General features: G+C 40.4%; 1 protein-coding gene across 1 annotated transcript; it reads right to left on the minus strand.

Annotated features, from left to right (window-relative positions):
• Positions 1–204: 204 nt before the first annotated feature.
• On the minus strand, positions 205–21,369 carry epha2b (eph receptor A2 b). The gene is made up of 17 exons (XM_053643366.1): positions 21,284–21,369; positions 20,639–20,706; positions 18,338–18,992; positions 9,581–9,736; positions 9,059–9,394; positions 8,452–8,576; positions 8,193–8,370; positions 7,929–8,016; positions 7,369–7,424; positions 7,153–7,278; positions 6,147–6,332; positions 5,961–6,022; positions 5,660–5,869; positions 5,334–5,483; positions 5,034–5,227; positions 4,525–4,680; positions 205–1,970 (listed from the first exon to the last, which is right to left on the minus strand). Exons 1-17 carry the CDS (start codon positions 21,363–21,365, stop codon positions 1,862–1,864), a joined length of 2,937 nt encoding a protein of 978 aa, XP_053499341.1. The 5' UTR covers positions 21,366–21,369; the 3' UTR covers positions 205–1,861.
• Between the last annotated feature and the right edge of the window lie 1,058 nt (positions 21,370–22,427).

Below are 22,427 nucleotides of genomic sequence, written 5' to 3' on the forward strand. Positions count from 1 at the left end.
AACATTAAATATATTTAGAAATGGATTTAAAAAATGACATGGTACACTTTTATATATATTTTTTAAATGTAGTCTCTAGCAAATTGCTGTGGTATAGGAGGAATAAACCACTTCATGAGGTGTTTTTATATAGCTTTAGAAGAAATATTTTATTGCTATACTTTTGTCAGTATCATGTTGGTGTGAAAATTTTGAAATGAAGAAAATAAACCATTGAATGACAAGAAGACTACAAAGATTTTTATTGTGACTGAATATCAATTACAAAAAAAATCCAAGCTCAATGTTTTTAAAATAATAAATAAAACAAAAATAAATATACTATTAAATAAAATACAAAACAGCTGGCCAAATCTTTCTTTTAAGTGAGAATATGCCAATGTGTGAGGTTTGTGTATTTTAACGCCATTTCTTTTATAACATCATTAATGCAAGGATCAAGGCAAGACAGAGCAATATCAAGCGTTAAAAATAATTCAAAAAGAAATTCAAAATTGCAATTAATTTTGCTTTGAGCGTGAGTATCCAGATATCACGCTTGCAGCATAAACAGCAACAAAACTTATAATTATCCATCAATAAGTTCATTTTCATTCAATGTCTAGATTTATTAGGAATTGAAAGAACTCCTTAGTGAGGCACTACAAGGCCATATACCATATCATACCAAGGCCATATCTCAATCACTATCCTGCGATTAAAGAAAAGCAAAAGTTTACCCAAACAAGACAGTTTTGCAAAGTCTTATACAATATAATCAATGCATGTTAAAGCATTTCATTCTAACTGTTGGTTCCATAAAAAACCCTGGAAAATCTGCATTATAATTATCATGCAAAGTAAACATGAATGTGCCAGAAAGTACAAAATACAAAAATACATCTTTTCAATCTTTCATTCAGCTATATTACAACTACAACTGCTGGTAGAGTTCTTGCAGTTTGGCCCATACATCATACACACAGGAACAATTCAATCTGACATGACACTGTAGTCAAATTATAACCTAGGACATTTTACTGAATGTCACATCAATATAATCATAATATGAAACATGGGATAAGGAAAAGCCCAGCGTTTAAGCTGAATCAATTCAGCCACTGAAATATTTTGTATTTAAGTGCTTTTTTTTTGCTCATGCTTGCTGAATTTTAAGGCTGAACTTTAACCTTGCCATTTCTAGCATAGAAAGCATAGAAATTTAAAGCTACTTTAAACATCACTGCATGTCAAACTTACTTATAACCATCAAACCAATGGCCAGCCCACACTACAACAGGACTCATCTTGTATATCCCTTTTCATAGACTGTCCTGCAATCATCACCTGCAACCTCACTTAAAACCATCAGATTCACTGAGCTTCATCCTTATCAGCATGTGAAGGGTCATGTGAGGGTCAAAAGAGAATGACATGGTGCCACAGCACAAAGTAAACTGAAAGCTCAATCTAAATCAGACATGACAATGCCCACTGTTACTATACTTCTGGAAGAACTATAGTTAGGAGTTACTGCATGATTTCTGATTTGATTCTTAGATTCTTGTAAAGTAAGCAATACTTCTCTCTAAAAAATTAAACAATGTGTGTTGTAAAAATAGATTTCCAATATAAACATTTTGACTTATGTGTCATTTGCATGTTTTCACTTTTTATCTCTTCCCCCTCCCAACCCCCTCCAATTTTGATACATATATCAAATTTGCTACAAGGCTCCATTGCGATGAGAGTCCATCTTGTTAGGCTGGAGGGTGGTAGAGCCCAGGATGTAGGGCCATCCCTGCAGCCGGAGTCCAGGGTGGCTTACAGTTCTGAGTTTTCTCATTCAGCTAGAGAGTTTTAATGGTCCCTGTAGTGATCCTCACACAGCAAATACACTCAGGGTGCTAGTCTGGTCCTTAAGTCCCAAGATACTGTAGGCGATTCTTTTTAGGTGTCCTGGCAGTCGTACGCCAATGTTACGGATATCCCTGTGAAAGAGAAAATTGGGAGGGTGTAAGAAAATAGCAGGATAGTCTTCACTTTAAAAGCTACTGTAAATGACTTGCATACCAATATTTATAATTAATATGTGCTCTTCAAATGTGCAAAATATGTATTTTACAGTGAAATTCTGAGCAGACTTTTTTTGATTAAACTTCATTGTCAGCTTGGTCTGTTTTTCATTTTGGTGGTTTCCCACAGTGCTGTTTGATTGCTTGCTGATAGTGGCACCAGTAGGAATTCATCTGTACAGTCTGCTCCCACAGACAGGATTCCAAAGCTCCAACATTCATTATAATACTGCTACCAATGCCATTCTGCTTATCATCTCATAGATCACGAGCCAAATCTCTGCCATAATTGAGTCATATAGCTGCACTGCATTCTGCAACTTTGAGACAATGTTTGCTGAATGTGGGCACACAGTGGCTTAGTGGTTAACACGTTCGGGTTGGGGGGTCGATTCCCGCCGCGGCCCAGCATGAGCAGAGTTTGCATGTTCTGCCAGTGCTGCGGGAATTTCCTCTGGGTACTACCGTTTCATCCCCCAGTCCAAAGACATGCTGTAATGTATGAATGGGTATGTGAATGTGTATGTGAATGTGCCCTGCGATGGTTTGGAACGCCGTTGTACCCTGCCTTGTGCCCCATGCTCCCTGCGACCCTGTAGGATAAGCGGTATATAAAATGGATGGATGGGATATGATGCCGAATGTTGCTAAAAATGGTGAAGAATTAAATACTTGTCATTTTGGGGTTTTTTTTTTGGAGCGAACAGCAAAATCTAACCATTATCACTTATGTTTGAGATTGTGTGATATTGTTGGAAATGTTTCTCCTATTAGACGCCTTTGTAACTGCTAACATTTTACAAGAACAGTTATGGCACCAACCAACAAATTAGCACCATAATTCCTAAACACAATCCCTAACCTTTAAGGGTTTGTTGTCCTCTGAGGAAACTCCTAAATTTCTAGGCAGAACCCTGCAACAGAAGGTTTCCCTGTTAGGACAGGGACCCTTAGCTATCCAAAGAGCCTCTTATATACCTTTAAAGCATTGTATTTATTGCCTTTACAACCAATCCACACTTGTATAATAGGAGAGCCAAGTAATTGTATTTTTAATTAACAGCCTTAATGATTTAACGAGGCTTAAAAAGGCCTCACGACTACCATGAACCACTGTTGTTGGAAACCCCAGCATTGGAAGACTCATAAATAGTTTCTGGGCTCCCCCTCCACCGCTGAGCTACCAGAACAGAACAGATGGACTACTCAACCATAAAATAAAGCAAAAACCAAAAAAAAATATGACAAACACATCAAAGGCATTTCTGCTTCTCCACACATAGTTCATCCCACTTCCAGGCTAAATACACCCATGGGAGTGCAGTTATAGGTCACACAACTCCAGACTAATGTAGACTCCCTCGCTGTAGATCACGCATGCTTTTTGGGCATCCATCAGCCAGACTGCTTCATTGTAAGGTTTGGTACAGAATACTACCTCAATCCACATCTCTGTTAGCATCAGAATCCATCATTTTATTGATGTATATTCTTTTCCCCCCAGTTCTCATTATTCTACCCATTTCTTGTAAGGGGAGTCACATGGCCTTATGGCCTCAGCAGGGAGAAACCGTGGTTCCTGGCTGCACTAAGAACACAGCCCGAGACTGGTGCTGTGGGTGAAGGGAGGGACGATAAAGGAATAAGAAGGGAGGGAGGAAGGGAGGGGGTGGAATTAGGGCGGAGCAGCCAGCCACAAGCTACCACATCCAGGCCACCAAAATATGAAAAAAATAAACGTATTCTTTCCTTTCCTGCCACCAGATTTTCCATTCAACCCCTTTGAAGACTCACAGGCTGTTTTTTCTTCTCTAAACAACTCTTACTCATTTCTACTAGAGAAATATATCTTTTTGCCAAATTGACTAAAGCATCAATGGTGTGTGGATGTACAAGTTTATCCTTCTAACTAATACATAATACATAACCTGCAGCCACAGTCGATAAGTAATCTTTAACAGCAAACACAGATAGACTCTTGAAATCTTACTGTAGATTTAAAAGTATCATCTTATTCAGATATATCATTATATGACAATGGCATGTAAAGAGTTCCACCCTATCTACACAACCACAATAAGAAATTGTGTTCATATAATCAGGGCCTGTGAGGCTACAATACTCAAATACAGTATATGCTTTGCATACTGGCCGTTTGCTATTTCATATATTTATAATTACCTCATATTTGGAATACATATTTTGAGTGGCAAAAATTTCAGAAAAAAAGATGACTTACTTGCATTTGTAATTTATATAGTCATGAAACCCATAAACACATTTGAAAAGCATTGTTGTAGGGTGGAGTGGGTCACTTGTGTGCTATCTGTAGTTATGTGCAACATAAAGGACAGGATGTTTGCGCTTAAATGAACTTTGGCCCATCACTTTGATCCTTGCAAATGCGTGTGATAAGTCCTTGCTCATAAAGTTTGTTATATTCCCACTGAGAGCATTCAGCAATACTCACTCGCTCTTCATCTGTAGCACTTGCTCCATGCTGACGATGCCTGCCATATTGAAGTTCTCGCTGTACTGACTCATCTTAATAGACTCTAGCCATTCAGACACAGATCTGAAGGGAGACCCGTCAGAGCCACTGGTGCTTGGAAGCCGGATAGAAACTCTGAAAGAAATACAAGAGGAAGTCAACAGACTTTCATCAGGATAAGGTTTTTTTGTGCTTGCACATCTTTGTTCTTACAGCAGACAGGATTTGAAAGAAAAAAAAACCTGTTTGTTCAGTCACAGAATCTGATAAAACTGTCACTTGCATGATTGCCTGGATATAGAATGACAATCAAAAAAGACCAATTTAGTTTCTTTGCCACCACCCAAGTGACAAGTGATAGCTGATTCTTTGCCAAGTGATAGCTGAATCACTTCTGTTTGAAGTTATGTAGGTTTCCAGTACTCTTCATTCTTTTAATGTAAAAACCATGCTCATTCCAGGAGTTTTTATATGAATACTAAACGCACCGGGGGTCAAAGTCCGCAATGGTCTTGAGGGAGTCAGGACTCTTGAGGAGCTTGTCAAGGAGGCTGAGAATGTCCTGGAAGCGGGGTCTTTTCGAGCGATCCTGCAACCAGCACTGTAGCATGAGCTGGTACACGGCAGAGGGACAGTCCATCGGAGCAGGCAAACGAAAAGCTTCATTAATGGCCTTCATTACCTACAGTGACAAACAGTGGGAAAAAAGTTTTGCTCAGATGAAATCTCGGATAAGTGTAAGGACACTCAGACACTGTTCAGAATTAGTGATTTGTGACTGTGTGTACCTCGTGGTTGCTCATGTCCCAGTAGGGCCTCTCTCCAAAAGCCATCACCTCCCACATGACTATGCCAAAGCTCCAAACATCGCTGGCCGAAGTGAACTTCCTGTAAGCAATAGCCTCTGGAGCCGTCCAGCGAATGGGAATTTTTCCTCCCTGAAAAGGAAACCACAAAAACATTTCAGACTGAATGTTTCTCTTTAAGAAATGTCAAGGAAATAATAATTATAAAGTCTAGCCGTTAAAATAAAGACAACTGCATTGAAGACCTGCTTGTACAAACATTCTTCCGAAAATATTTCATTAAATTGCTAGGTGAACTCTACACATACACTAGTGGTGTAAGTGCCCTCTGGGTCATCCTCCAGAACCCGGGACAGCCCGAAGTCGGAAACTTTGCACTCCAGGTTGGAGTTGACCAGGATGTTCCGAGCAGCCAGGTCTCTGTGAACATAACTCATGTCTGAGAGGTACTTCATACCCGCCGCAATGCCACGGAGCATACCAACCAACTGGAAAGACGACATTTCCCCATCATGGTCCTAAACAACAAGATAGAATGGTTTAATAAGAAAAGAAAGGCACCATATATGTATTTATGTTCTAAGGTATTTCCTTTTTTGACAACCTTACCCTCAGATATTTGTCCAATGCACCATTTTCCATGTACTCGGTAATGATCATAGCATGTTTGACTGAAACACATAAAAAAAACAGTCAAGGCTAAAAAAAAAACCAACAGTGTTGAATGAAAATTATTTCAAGGCCATATTTATATATATTTAAATAAATCAAATTTTTAAAAAGTGTGATAGTTACATTTGGTAACCACACCCTCCAAACGAATAATGTTTTGGTGGGAGAACTGGCCCATGATGCTGGCCTCACTCAGGAAGTCCTGCCTCTGCTTCTCAATGTAGCCTGGCTTCAACGTCTTAATAGCCACCGCTGCCTCTTTGCGTCCAGGAATTTTCAGGATGCCTCGGTAAACCTCTCCAAACTCACCTACAGCAGAGCAGCCCCCATGCATAATACATAAGGGTATCAGATAAGCCTTGCCACACTACTGATTTCACTGTTTTCCATAGGGGGGTATTAAGTTACATTCTTTGAAACCATCTCAGATACCATAGAGAGGAAATGGTAAACAAGGCACGTGTTTGAAAGCACCTGGAGGTGTGGACAACCCCGAAACTCTAGATTGGTCAGTGTTTGGCTCTGGGGGAGGGATGGAGGATGTGTGTGTGTGTATGTGTGTATGTGTGTGTGCGTGGTGTGTGTGTGTGTGTGTGTGTGTGTGTGTGTGTGTGTGTGTGTTATGAGGGCCTGGGAATCAGCTGTCACACACAAAGTAAAAAGTGAAAGAGGGCCGTGGGAAGGCCTGCGGGGGAGCTCATAGGGGAAAGGTGACCACGCTGCCCTAATCTTCTCAGGGTTAGGGGGGCCTGACCATTAAGGTATATCCAATAAATACAGAGAGTTTGTTTTAAATTCACTGTTGTTTCTGTGGAGGGGCTCATATAAATAAACCCTTGATTAATTGGTCTGTTTTTCCACCATTAGTGCTCGGTTCAAACTAAAGCAAGAACAGGGTCATGTAGCAGGTTAAGAAAATAATGGCAGATGCTCTCAAGGGAGGAACACACTTCCGTAAAAAATATGTCCAATATATGTCCAAACATGCAGAGCAAGAATCTGATAAGAAAATTCTTTTCTGTTGCAATTGTCACTCTAGGCAGTGTGTGTGTTTTAGTGCTTGCATATCTCCAAATAAATAATGGATGAATGAACATTTTTCTGGGAAACTGCCCAGAAATGTACGTACCTGCTCCTATGACTTTCTGCTTGGTGATGTGACTTGGATGGATCTCGCTGGCAAACTTAAGCACAGCTGTGTTGGGATCTTCATATGTATGAGGATCAACATAAGTCTTCAGAGGCTTCAGTTGCTCTGGAGAGGAGCAGATTTACCGAGATTAGTAAGGAGATAAAGACAGAGGACAAATAAGGAAAGAAAAGCTTTCAAGTTTCTTATATTAACCTGGGCTGGAGAAGTAGGCATCCTCTGGTCCTTGCCTTGTGTGAGAGTTTTTTCGGCTGCAGAAATAAAGATTTAATGAGTGAAACATTTCTTTTCATACTTAAAACTTAAAAGAAGGCCCGGTTTCAGGGCCGGCTCCATTCAGTCGAGGAGAGCTTTGATAAAATAAAAAAAACTGCTTGTGTTTGCCAAGTGGTGACAGGGGTCTAGGTTATCAGAGACAACTACCAACGGTTTGGGTCACCTTCACATAGCCACTACAGTCTCACACCTAAAAGAACCAACCTCCTCTTATCTGGCACAATGTCCGGCCTCGATTAATTTCCTTTCAAAACATGTCTCTAGTTAAAGCACTCATTGAGCATTTGTATTCAACACCACATTCTTTACTATGAGTGGTAAGGAATGGATCCAGATAAAGAGAGAGCGAGAGCTATGAAAAGGACGATACTGAATAGGTTTGGACATCTTGGATCATGCAGAGAAAAGCAGAGGGGGTCATGAAGGAGCCAAGTGAAAGAGACAAAGCTACAGTGTAAGAAAGTGAAATTGTTTCTGACCGTTTACGCAGGACCAGGACCACCAGCACGATGAAGAGTATGGCACCTCCTCCTACTACCGCTCCAAGAATCACTGCTGTGTTCCCCACTGTAACAAAAAAAACCCACAATAAATAAATAAAAAATTTTAAAAAACCATTCATGGAGGGTCTGAATAAACTATTACCTTCTTTACCATCATACCAAATATGTCACTTAAATTTATAAAAATGCAAATCAATGTAAGATTTAACAACAGTCAAAATTTCATTGTTCTGGATTTACCTTCTGGCAGTGTTGAAAACTCCTCCTCAACACTGTTGCTGCCCACATTGCCTTCAGGGTTAAGAGCTTGGACTTGAAACAGATAGACTGTGGAAGGAGAGAGGTCATGAATCTGAACAGAGTCCTTCTCCAGCACCAGCACAGTGTACGTTTTACCGGTCTTTGCCTCATCTTTATCCTGCAGAGAGTTCAAAAGTTTGTTAAAAGGACAGGTTTATTGATAGTCAAAATTATGATCTGTAATTGCTGTGCTCCTGACCTTCTCGCAGTACATGAGCTTATAGCGGATGGTGCTGGGGTTGGCTCGGCGAGACACGGACCAAGACAATGTCAGGCTCTTAGCACTCCTGTCTACCAGGCGCATTCCAGTCACACTTGGAGGGTCTGTGTGTGACATGAAAAAATGATGACTGAACCTTTATACAAAACCAAATCTTTTCACAGATTAATGAAAAAGAACAAAGGCAACAAATGGTTCTTTTAGTTAACCAAATTGTTACAATTATTTACTTGACAAACAGTTACTAGTTTTACAGCAAGAAAGGAGATTTTTTTCAGATGATAAGGTTCTGTTTTAGGTCTGCTATTATTCATCCTTGGGACATGTAACTGGACATTAAAATTAATTTCTGGACATGTAATAATTAACATGAAAAAGCCCCTTCAACATGTCATTTACAAACACAGTGCTAGCTTTAATTGTATGTTACAGATACATAAAAGTATTTTCATAATTTTGCAGTACTGTTCATAGATGTATAGGTCACTTAATAGATTTACAGTTAAATTATTACCAGTTACAGATGGCATAAGTTGCTATAACTCATCACCATCATCATCATCATCATCACTACTACAATGCTGACCTGTGTAGTGCAGGGCAGTGCTGATGGTGCTGGTGGCTCTCCGAGAGCTGAGCTGGGAAACACCACTCCGAGCCTCTACTGTGAATGTGTAGTTCAGATGTGGCTCCAGCTCACTAACGATCACAGAGGTCTCCTTTATGTCAGTATTGCTGGGCTCGTAACGCACCTTCTCTCCGCACGGCTGACATACACTGCCCTCACACCGCTCACATACCACACTATAGGTAATATCAGAGCGTCCTCCTGTGTCTCCCGGGGGACTCCAGGACAGCTCCAGCTTCCCAATTGCCATCTGAGCTGTGGTAGCGGCCAACGTTTTAGGAGGTGAAGGTAAGCCTGTAAAATATGGAAAGACAAAAAAACATCAGCCATGCAATGAATCAAGGTCTAGCTGGTGAGAATCATAGCCACAAGATATGGCATGTAAGGATATGGCAAAGATCTGCAAAGGGGACGCCATTTCTAATCAGTTAATGTGGTCAATAGGATAATTTGTTGGGATGCGATGACGCGAAGTCTTACCAGAGCATCCAGCTGCCACAGGGTCCTCTGGGGCTCGGTAAAACCCCTCCAGGCAGGGACAGCTCAGAGCGCCAGGACTCGAAGGGTGGGTGTTCTTTGGACATGGCTCACAGACTTCATTGGACACTGAGGCCTTAAAAAAGCCTGGCTTACATTCTGTTAAAAAACCAAACCATACAAAACTTGGATGAGGAATAGAGCAACAATCCTTCTTTGAAAGTGTCTTAAAAACTTCATGATATATAACTTCTCAATTTCAATCTCTTTTGAAGACTCTCCTCCCTCTGTCTAGATTTGCTTTTGGAAGAAAAGTACAAGTGTGTACAAATGAGACGAAGTATGACTGGGGCAAACCATCCCCCATTTTCTGTGTATACAAGACCAGTCATCCAACATTCCAGACTTCAACATAAGACAAGAAAGGTGAGAGAGCAAACTGAATAAAACCAGCAGATATGTCTATCAACACAGATTTACAGGTGTCAAGCTTCTGCACAGACATTCTATTTATGTTCTCAGTGCAACTAAAGAAAACTAAACATCACATGATTGACACAGATGGAACATTTTATAAACTTAAACTTAGTGATACAACCATACATTAAACTGTACAAACAGGAAGAGAGAGAAAAGTCTCCTCTATTCAGTCTGAAAACATTCCACCAAGTGCAGGTCATGTCCTTCCTCTGTCCACTTCCACAACTGGATCCCCTCCAGCACACACTCCTTCCTCCACTGTACCACTTACATGCCACTCAGTTTAGACAGTTCTCTGATAGTCAATTTTGCAGAAGCCAACCCAAAAATCAGCATCCGTATTGTTGCACAGTAACGAGAACGCAAGGTTGAGTAAAATTGTGTGAGCATATGACTGAGTGTGTGGTGGAATGCATCCAAAGGTAGAACAGGAGTGAAGATAAAACATTTGCAGAGTCAGTGTTGGTTTCGATATGAGGGCAATTTAAAGAAAGTTGACTGAGAGAAAGAAGTGGCAATCAAAGAGAGGAAACATTGATTTCATTCATTCAGTTTAGAGATAAATATTATTGCAACAAAAGAAGCTTACACCAAATCATTGTTTCCACTTCCTAGTGCCTTAGTGTTTAAACACCCAACAATATTCATTACAAAGTATGCCCCCACTTCCTCCTCCAAAACTTGGCGTCAACTGTGACTTTGTTTTGGGTTGGGCCACTTGCTCAAACAGGAGGGGTTTAGCTGAGGTATACTTTACCTCAAATATACAAGGACATGCGTTCTCCAATTTCAAAAGATAATTCTCAGCATGAAAAGAATTCAGTGTGGCAACCTAAAGCCAGTTGAGGCGTTAGCAGCTCCTCCTTTCAAGTCCAGTCGTTTTTGTGCCAGCTGTTCCTGAGACTTTACTGCAACTTGTTAAGGCGACGCTGCATGGAGGTGGGGATGGAGAGAGACAGAGGGGCCGACGGAGATGGATAGAAGGGATAACGAGTCCTGCTGAGACTGGAGTAAAAAGAGGGGGGGTAGGTGGGTGAGAGAAGAAAAAGACCTGACTTATTCACCACCAAGAGGGCTGAACAGCTGCTGCTGTGAACCCCAATTCACACAGCCACAGCCTCCGCCTCTCTAGCCGTAATCCCCTGAATTCTTGGGTTCCCCTTGCTTGCTTTCGGATGCATGCAAGGGTCTGGCATGGGCATTCACCAGCCTTTTCAGTCCAGACAACAGCCACAGAACGCCATACTATTCAGCTAGAGGGAAAACACTTGTTGCAAATAGTGGAGATGCCACATGCCACATGAACACGTGGGCAGCCTTCTTCATGATGTGGAACAAAACCTGCCTGCTTTTTTTGTGAGAGCATATATGAATGCTTTAAGGTGGAGATTTTAACCCATTTATTCACTGAGGTAACAAAAGTAAGAATATCTTGAGCATTCACTTCAAAAGGTCCAGTCTTAAGAATGATCTATTTCCATTTAAATTTGGTTCAAATCCGATATCTATGGTCTATGACCTGGCTTAACTCTTTCTTATAACTTTTCACTTTCCAATCTACAATTCCGAGAGGGGCTTTGTCTTTGTGCACTATACACAACAGGAAGCAGGAAGCACGAGACTGACGATTTGCTTCCTTCCGAGGGCAGCCAATCAAAGCATGTACATTCTCAGCAGGAGAACGATACTCAGACTCTGGACAGAGGGAAAGGGGATTGAATTTATTGGCAAAAACACAAGGAGAGGTCAGAGGAAGGAATGGAGGTATGACTTTTGAGGAACACAAATGACATCTGTGTAATACAGACTTCCCAGCAGGTCAGGGTAAGGGTGAGTTGTGAGTCTGAGTTCTGCAGACTCTCAGCCTGTTTGGCATCATAGGTATTAAGCCTTGAGAGGCTCTGAGTGACTGTTTGTTTATTGTGACAGTAGCTAAATCCTGTTCTCCGGTGGCCTATTAGGATCTGGGAGCTATGTGGGTTGACTGGGGTGGTCACGGTGAAGACGGATGAGCTGGTGACATTAACGGATGGATGCACGGATGGATGGCGGGTGGGAAGGGGGTGAATGAATGAGTGTATACATGCTGGCTGGACAACAGGAATCCCTCCAGGACAGGAGTTAGATGGGAGTGTTTCGCATAAGAAAAAAAAGACAGGAAACAAAAAGCCCAGTCATTCGATTTTGCACTCAGGAGGGCTTACATGTGGCCCCAGGCAGCAATGAGTTAAAGTGTCCTGCTCTACTGGGAGCTGATGGCCAAGTAAAACAAACAGAGCAAAGGAGTGAGTGAGGAGAGTGGCCAGGGGCTTGGTACATGGTGGGAGGAGGTTAAATCCAGAAGTATGGGCAGTGGGGGAAAAGAAACACAAATATACACTGAAATGCACTGAATATATAGCTGGGGGTCAATAAAGAATGGAGATTAGGACAATAAACAGAGAGATCATAATTTGATTTCCCTCCTCTGCGACTATGAAACAAAATACTGAACTCTCTTCCCTTGGCGTTCACTGTCAGTTAGCATCTACTTTTGTGGTAAAGACAGAGAGTTCTTGATTTTTGAAGTCTTTGATCATCCTTGAGGTTCACTATTGTGATTGTATTGACTGTGCTGTATTTCTTCTCTTCTTTTCTGTCAGTATGGCCTGTTAGAGCAGTCATTTGGTCAGTGAAGACAAAGCCATGGCTGTGTTGCGGGGGTCAGTTGTAACATGAAGCCAGGAGGAGGTAGGAGATTGAGAAAGGTGCTAGGTATGTCGAGAGCATTAGTCCAAAGGATTATCAGCCCAATGGACCAGCTGTAAGAGAATTACATCTACGCTTTACAATTCCACTCTGTCTTTCATCTGGTCGTTAAAGAACACAATAAATGCTCTAATCCTTTTCTTTTCACACTTTTTACTTCTTCTCAAGGAGGGGAAGGAGTGAGAGAGGGGTAACAAGGAGAAGATGAGTGGGAGCAAAAGGCTCAGGTAGAAGGGCTGGAGGATTTAGTAATTAACAAAAAGACTTAACACCACCTAAAGAGATGACTGAATCACAGCAAAAGATTTTAATGAGGTTGCCAAGACTTACCAAGAAATAACGCTTCATTACAGCGATCTTTAAACATATCTTCCAATTTCCTCAGATTCAGACAACAGGACAGGAAGATTTTGTAATTATATAGCCATAAGGAACTGAACAACAACTAAACATGTAGCAGATTCACAATAAACATTGTGGTTTAGATAAGTCTGACAAGGTTTTGTGAGCTTCATTGTAGTTTATTAGGAAGCATTTTTTGAAAGCAATTTCCTCGGATTCAAATGGCTGCTTCAAATACCAGTGTAATTCAGAGTACAAGACCAAGCATACAAATAAGCAAAAATTCTCTAATAATTGAAAAATAAATCAGTGAATAAAAGCAGCGAGTGAGTTCAACAATAGAAATCCATGAGCCGACGAGTCGGAGGGCCAGGGAGGATTAGCGGGCCTCCGGTTTCCGCTGTAGCTCGTCCTGTTGGGGCCACGCGGCACTGACGTGGGGGCAGGAAAGTGCTGAGCTCACACCCCAACCGCATAATGCACTCTATGCATACACACAGTCTACCCCCATTATATGATTTCCCACACAGGAAACATGTCCCAAAAGGACTCACTTTTTAAAACCCTAAACTAAATACCCTTTAATACCCTAAACAATACAAACACACTAGACATTATTTTCAAGACACACACAACTGGCAATAGTTTTTTGTGGAAAGCAGGAAGTGCCGATGAATCAACGTTGCCAAATATTAACAAAACTATGTGCTACTTCAGTAGGGGAAAATCCTGACACTTTCCCCTCTTTCTGATGATTCTCTTAAGGACAGAAAATTCTTCTCGCTAAGTGACTCCAAATAAGTGTGTATCTATTTTATTTTTTTTACTTACTAACCCAACCCTAACCCTATTAATTTTCAGCAATTCAAGAAGAGAGCCATCACGTTAAAATAATCAGAACAATGTCATGTGCTTTGATATAAGAACTTGTCACTCATTTGGAGCTGGATCAAAGACTGCATTTTCATATGAGTTCCCCTCATTAACCTGTCAAAAGAAGTTTAACATCGCCTCAATCTGAAATGTCTAAGCTGTGAGCTTGTCATGTGAACAGAAATTGTGGATTTGTATATAACACATGGGTAATTTCCACTTGCTTAAAGTGTTGCCCAATTGAAGAAGAGAACATTAGCCTGAAGGAAAGGTGGGAGTAATTATAGGTCAAACAAGAGCAAAAACCTTAAGCATCAGAGATCACCGTTGTGCTCGACATATTTCCCAAGCTCTTGTCAGCATACTGGATGAGAAGCTGATTATATTTACATGCTAAAAGAAGCACAGGCAAATCCTCAGATTTTAGCTCTGCTCCAAAGAACAAAATGCTATTCAGACTCATCTCTCCATCGTCTGTGCAGGTCTCTCACCTTTCACCTCCATAGATCGGTGAAACAATGTGCTCCGTGGGCCAGTAAACTCTGCAAACAGCCCAGCATGAGGGCTGCACTTAGAACTAGTTTTGGGTTCATTTCTTTATCCCCCTATTATGCTGCAGATCCACATCTCTTCTCGCCACAGGGCTCCTGAACAAATAATGTCTAAAGACGTGAGGGAAATGGCGGAGTCAAACTAACAGAAGAACTCAATCTGTGGCTATTTACAGACATACATTTTTACTTTGTTCCTCATGTGTGCATCTCTAAATCTGTATAAACACTCTTTATATTTAACTACGGTGTTGTACGGCTAAATGTTATGATTATAGATGTTTATGCATAGTTTACACACTTTACATAAACGTACATAATTATAAGCATCTGTCTGTCCCCGAGATGCAGACGGATAAGCAAAGCTGTTTATTTATTATATAATATTTGGTTTTCCCAGTTTAGACATAAATATTTTAAACAGGACCAAGTGAAACTGGATGTAAAAATAAATGCCACTTGCAGGATCTGACCCTGTTCTCACCAATGGTACATGAGCAAGAATATAAAAAAATAATTCACATGAAGCAAGCTACAGCATTTGTTTTAACCCAGGCTCTCACAAACAGATTTTGCAAATGCTTGGTTTCCTTTGCTTGCAGTCATACTTTATAGCACTTGTGAAAAAAATATATATATATGCAATAAAAATCTCAGCATGGCACACTCAGCACGTATAGCTCAGAAATTGCTCAGAAAAAAGACAAGCCTGTTTTAATTGTATTTGAATGGACTGTGTTTGTGTTTAGCCTGTTACTACTTGACCACTTTTAAAAAAAAAATTAAGATTATCTGGTTTAAAAATTGTCACAGAGAGAATAGAGAATAGAGAGAACCTTTTTTTCCTCCCTGGGGGTGGGGGACCACCAACCCCTCTACGGAGGACCATTGAGACTTTGTTGATACTGATAGATATTTGATCATCTATGGCATCTTAAGGAGGGGGAGATTTTACATTTGAAGGTTAATATGGGTGAGTGGTGGGTGTAGGAGGTAGCAGATGACAGCAGACGTGACGTGACAGTAGATGTAACACAGACGCGACAGTAGACAGACAGATGTAAAACATATGTGATATATTAGGATGGGGAAGGAAGGAAGGAAGGAAGGAAGGAAGGAAGGAAGAATATAAAGTCTAGTGATTGTAATAGCAATGGAAATAATTAAAATGTACAACACCATCTTTCTGGTTTCTGTGTATGGTGTGTGTATGCACGTCTGATTCAGTTGTGTTTGTGGATATTAGAACCATTAGAATAGTAGAACCATTTTCTCAACATTTTTTCCCCATTGTCTACACATTTTTGTTGTTTACTTGATAACAGAATAATCATTTTCTAACATAAAAATGCTGGTTACATTTATATTGTGGAATTTTTAGGCCTATGTTTGTGTAACTATTCCTGCTATATTAAATCACTGAACTGAGCTAAATGTGTGCAGACTTCATTCTACAAGGGACTTTTTTTTAGTTCTCTGTGGCAAAATGGTTAAAGATCCATCAATCAAACGGTTCCTTAGAAAACCAAAATTGGTTCCTCTATGGAATTGTGGCTATGATGTTGTTGAACTTTTTAAACTGGAATTTTAATGTTATACACCCTAAGGAACACCTGATAGAACCTTGAGGGTCCTTCAGTTTATTCCCCTGGGGCAACCATTAAACGCCATATATACACAAGAGTGTTCCTATATGAGATAAAGTTCCTTTAAGATGCCAAGAGGCCTTTTTTTTTCACATCTAAGACGAAAAGTCTTTAATCTTTTTTTCTTTTGTTCTTTCATGTAACTTCTTACTAATTACCAAACAATTTGGCAAATTCATTTTGTCAAACATGAAATATTCTCACAATATTACCACTAAAACAAAGATGAAAGAAAAAAAATGTTTACAGAGCTGCAAGCAAACCTAGCACTTAGTGTTCTTACACTTATATCCGCACTCGAGTCAATTACAACCCAACAGATCACTAAACCACGCATCAGAGTTTCCACTTAGTCACCATCCGCTTTAATTCCAGTAAAAGAAGAAAAAGAGAAAAAAAAATAAATTCAAGTTAAAGACCTTCTTTAAAAAGGAAGACAAATAACAGCCTGAAAAATTCTGGATCATTATGCCCAAACCGCTCGCTTTATTCCTCCTTGTGCACCTACAATACGGCAGCCAACATCCTTTGGTGGCTTCCAGAAACTATAGTTATTTGTCCAACTGAGCATCAGAGGACTTTATGGTCTGCGACAGGGCGTGGGCACACTCCACTCATCTTGCGCAATCTAAGCAGTAGGTTGGGCAGCAAGGCTTTGTGTGGTCAAGTAAGGTATGTGTGTCTGTATGCCAGGGAGGATTATGAGCATGGAATGGTGTGTTTTATTGGTGGAAAAGTGTTACTGTTAATACTGAAAGGAGTGTCTGTGTTCACCGCTACTCTGTTTAGATTCATTCTGCCATCTCGTTTGACTGAAGGCTGTCACACTCCTTTACCCAAATCTCGTTTTTAGTGCCCTCTGTTGCTTGCCCTTCCTCGTAGATCCATCACAGAGCAGCAGCAGTGGCCTGGAGCTCTCTATGGGGAATTCCTCAGGCCTGCAGTAATCAGGGAGGCTTCTTGGTAAAACTAACAGGAATGTACCACAAAAGGTGGGGGCAAGTAGGACCGATAGCTGGAGCTGAACACTGAACTACATTGTTCTGCAACCTTAACATTCCATTCCCCAACCTTTCCATCATTCCCTCCCTCTTGGTCTGTGTCAACCTCTATATCTCATGATAGACACCAGCACTCTTGCTTTTCTGCCTTACATTAACATGACTTAATATCTCCCAGAAAACACAGAATTAATAATAGACATCTCCAGAATTGAGAAAGATCTCAATTATCTGAGTAACTGTATTGTTAAGGCAGTATAACCTGCCTCTGCAAGAGTCACAGTTACAGGAAAAGCTTTGTTAAAGTGCTAGGGTTTGCATACATTCGTAATGCAATCATTCTGAACAGGTCCTAGCATGCCACGACTCTCATGGACGTTTCCTTACTCATAGAACACCTGAATGTCAAATGGATAAGCTCTTTCTAGAATAGAGAAGTATGAAAAACAAAACATACAAGGAGAGAGAAGGAGGCATGCTCGAAAGCAGGTTTTAAGTCAATGAAAAACTCCTGCCTTGAGCGAAAGCATTTGCTAAAGTAACTGACAAAGAATGCTTGGGTTAAGGAGGTAAGAGTTACAACTATACAGAGAAAACATGCCTCAATACACAACACTTTGCTTTCAAATAGTGAACATATCAAAAAAAAAAAAATAAGTGGGGGATATTCATGAAAGAAAACTGTCTTGAAATGATGTGTGATTAAGATCCCTCAATGATGTATGGCTTAGAAAGGCATGTTTTTTTGTCTTTTGTGTTGTTGCAATATGTGGTTTTGTTTTATCCTTAACTTAGATTTTATATTTTATGGTTGGAAAGCATATTCTATAGCACCAAAATAGAAATAGTTATTCACATTTTTATTGTAGTCAAAGCTGAATTGGTGGAATATTTGAGAAGGAATTCCAGCCATTTTACTTTTACCGAGGGCAGTATGTATTGTACAACTGTAAAAAGCCTCACTGCTGTCTAAAACACGCTGTAATATATGCAAATGCCAAAAATCATGTTGTGCTCTCTTTAATTCATATCCCTAACCAAAACCATTGCTTAAATGAAATTCAGACTTCACAGCTGGCAGTCAGATAGAAATTAAATTATTCAGACCAAATGTCTTACCTTGGCATGTTTCATCCACAGCTTCATATCCCCGGCTGCATTGGCACTGGCCCACGGGCACCACCCATTCTCCATCCACAGTGCAGTAAATGCGTGGTTGGCCCTCACTCTCAGCATTTTCCACACAAGCCCCAGCCACCTCCCGCAGTGCCTGGTTCGCACCCCCTGCCACCGCCACCGTCTGAGGAAATGCTGCCAAGCTCTTCACTGTGGCGGGACATGTTTTGTAGTAAACCCTTACAGAGTAAATAGCTACACAAGCCCCAATGTCGTGGAAAGCCAAGTAAAAGCCCTTGCGAGAGAGATTCTCCACCGGCCTTGTCTCTGTGTTGATCCTCATATCTCCGACGCCAGAGATTTCATCGGGTGCAATGGTTGCCACTTTGCGGAACTGGCCCTTACGGAAGCTGGTGCCAATGTCAGCATCGGCTTCGGAAACGTACAGGTTGAAGGTTTCTTTGCAGGTAACCGAGTCTGCATTGAAAGAATTGCAGTCACGCACAAGGAAGCGTATCTCGACAAACACCCTCGTGGCGGTGGGGTAGCGCTGGATGAAGGTGGTACGCAGCCAGTTGTCCTGCTCTCGTGCTTCCACATTGCAAACAAAGTAGTTATAGAGCAAGGTGCCATTAACAGCCTGCTGGCCTATCTCCCACTGAAACCAGAAAAAAGGGAAGATTCAACTAAGAAACATTCAAAACCAAGATTGCAGAGGAGTAACGGATGAGGGCAAAAATAACACAAAATGGCCTCAACATGGAATTTTAAGTACTACCGAGGACACTGGATCATTACCCATCATCCTCTAGTAGAAAATAGCATTTCATCCACATACATTAAATAGACTGATGTATCTTGGGGTAACACATCTTTTCAGAAGCAGTTTGTGGGATTTTTTCCCCCTCCACATGTTGCCACTGTGCCATTAATTACAGGAGAGGTGCGTTATTTTCACAGTGTGTGGCATCATAATAAAATGGCCATACCATGCAAGTGCAGAGCAAATGCTCATATAAAAGCTCACTCCCTTCATCAACACAATTCATCATTTTAAAGGTCCCCTTACACTCTCTTTAAATGCCAGGCAGCTCATTAAGAGTGCAATTAAGCCTCTATAAGGCCTAACCAAACTAACTGCTTGCCATGTAAAATCTTCCAAGATCCAGAGCTTTATCCAAACTTTCAAAAGCCATGCATTTGTTCTAAATTTCTGTTCAAGGGAGCATGCTGAGAATTTTGTTAATGAGTGCAAGACAGAACAAGTCCCAAAATCTTGTTCTGGTATGAGAACTATTTGAATTTGTGAGCAGAATGAAGCATGGCAAATGATGGCTAAAGCACATGAAAGCTGCGAACAGACAGTTATGTAGATATGATGAAATTTTATATATTATTACATATACAATTGAGTGTGACTGTTTGCACAACCTTAGGACAAAAGTTAACAAAGAATTTTAGTTCATACCTACAAGTCATTAAGTGTGTCGGTTATCACATATGTTCGTTCATTCAATTAACAATAATTTTTTTTAAATAGTAGAATAGTGTACCTATGTTAAGATGGATTTTTTTTATACAAGTTTGCACCTCCCTTTCTGAATCTGCTATAAATATTTCACAACTTAAATGTCTTTATAACAGCTTCCAGCCTCTCAGATGAAACATTTTCTTGACATAGCCTCTGGTACAACTCTACAAGACATCACACACTTCTTTCTTCGGATCAGGTCTGGAGACTGAGAAGGTTACAAAATAATGGACTTCTTGCTTCTTCTTTTTTTTTTTTTAAATATCCTGCTATATGAACTGTTGTCACACGCACACACATTTCTTTTGTTTAATTCTTTGAATTGTTTGCACATAAATTGTGAAATAGAATCCACAAACCATGAGGAAGGAAAACTTTACCACTCATATTTATATATGTATAAACTGACAAGAACCCTTTACACATACATCATCATGGTATAAGTTTCCATGAGCATTTTGCTTCCCCCAAAACTGTTAAAACTGTTAAATCTCACGTTTTAAAAGACTCTAAATGTTAATGACACCCTTATAGCTCTGCTCAACACAGGACTTTAAAACCACAGCCAGCATGGAGCAGTAAAGCTGTAGGCCTGCTTTCTTCTCTCGGGTGAAGTACAGACATGTCTGACAGGGAGAGGAACTTTAGCTCAACCCCACACAATCAATGATTAACACAGCCTGGAGAAAACTTGAAGGAATAAAACAATATACGAATAAACATTGATTCTACCGCAATGTAAGCTGAGATCATATTAAATGTGCGGTACTCACCCCGTCCTGATCGGGCCATGTCAGCCAGCCCAACTCTCCTCCAGATGCCACCATGTCCAGTAGCACCTCTGGGAGAATAAATAGAAAAAAAAATTAATTGAATGGAATTGAAGTAATGCACTGAGGATGAATATTAAGCAGCAGGGAAAGTTTTTGATGTTGCGGCTGATTTTTTTTATAAATTATATATACACATTATAATAAGAGCTATTTTTGATTTGCTGTTTTACATTGATAGTCTACTGTAATTGACTTTTTATACAATGACAATGTTCTCACACAGGCTGCGGAACTCTAACCCTGGATAAAACTTTTCAGTCTTAAATTTGACATGGTAATAATCGAGTGCGCCTCTGACAGCGAGCTCAGGTCAAGCGCAAGAGAGTCTTCTTTCTTTTTTTACTTTTTATTTATTTATTTATTTTTTAATTGAGTTAATTTCGCTACACGTCGTAGCTCTACCTTTCTAGCAGGTAAAACTTGGTTCCTGTTCGCTCATTGAACTGTAAATGTCTTGTTCAGGTTAACAGGAGAAAAGAGCTGAATGTTACTTGGCGTGGCACAGTGACTCCGAGTGAGTGAACCAACATTTACGCAAAAGTTGTTGTTGTTGTTAGTTTTAACGAGTCCAGAATGTTAACTTACCTTCTTTACTTTGAAGAGAAATAAATACGCAGTTCATAAATACATTGACAAATAAAAGTCGTTTTATCCGCCGGTAATCCATTCTGTGTCCGGAGTCGGTAAAGAGCTGTGAAGAACTCCGCGCTGAAACGAGCTGCTCTACCAGTTGCGCTTATCGGACTCTCATTGAGAAACGCTGAGAGCCATAAACTCCGCCCCCTGGAATGTTGAGAGCGTTTTTATGGTAAAGGGGTGTGGCCCCGAGAAAACTCTACGCCCATCTGTCAAAATTTAACCTACCTGTAACCTGTAATTTGTACCTTTAGCCTCTGGCCAAGTTCAAACAGAGCAGTTATAACTGAACAAGAACAATGCTTGAGAACTATCTATCTATCTATGTATCTATCTATCTAGCCATCAATTTATTTTTTATTTTTTTATCCCATGATTTTCAAATGAAAAAAAAAATACCTCTGTTTTACAAATGGTCACAAACACAAATTTGCAAAAGTTTTCACTCCATTAATTCAGGGCATGAGGGCTCACTGAATAGTTTGATGAGCATGAAGATGATGTAAATGGTCTGCACTTATATTGTGCTTTTATCCAAAGTGCTTTATACTGTGTCTCATTCACCCATTCACACACACACGGTAGCAGAGCTGCCATGCAGCTTGCCATTGGGAGCAACTTGGGGTTCAGTGTCTTGCCCAAGGACACTTGTGGAGTCACATGGGCCGGGAATCGAACCGCCAACCCTACAATTAGTGGACAAATCGCTTTACCACCTGAGCCACAGACAGTCAGTAAATCATGTGCCAGATCTCAATCCAACAGAACACCTGTGGGGGATTTTGTACCAATGTGTCAGACAGCGCTCTTTACCACCTCTCCACCATCCATCATCACTCCAGTTGAAGTAATATCTTTTCAAAGAATGGTGCTCATCTGTCCTGTAGCATTCCAGTGAGTTGCAGAATCTATGCCAAGGTGTTCCATAAGGTATGTTATGTTATTTTTCTTTAATTTGTCAGCCAACTGTACGTAGGGAGGAATTTGCAATGGCAAACATAGTATTTGGCCATTTTGTGACCTGATTTAACAAAAACAAAAACAAAAACAAAAAAAAAACCTGTAAAATCTAACTCACTAAATAACTTTTTTA

The sequence above is a fragment of the Ictalurus furcatus genome, chromosome 15 (genome assembly GCF_023375685.1).
Source record: "Ictalurus furcatus strain D&B chromosome 15, Billie_1.0, whole genome shotgun sequence".
In the NCBI taxonomy this organism is placed as follows: domain Eukaryota; kingdom Metazoa; phylum Chordata; class Actinopteri; order Siluriformes; family Ictaluridae; genus Ictalurus; species Ictalurus furcatus.

Bases quoted from the DNA above. Each gene is read 5' to 3' on its own strand.
- epha2b (XM_053643366.1), bottom strand. From the start codon at position 21,365: ATGGATTACCGGCGGATAAAACGACTTTTATTTGTCAATGTATTTATG. The intron at 9,395-9,580 runs GTAAGACTTCGC...CATATTTTACAG, and splicing joins TGTGGCAGCTGGATGCTCTG to GCTTACCTTCACCTCCTAAA. The intron at 8,577-9,058 runs GTCAGCATTGTA...TGTCACACACAG, and splicing joins CACTGCCCTGCACTACACAG to ACCCTCCAAGTGTGACTGGA.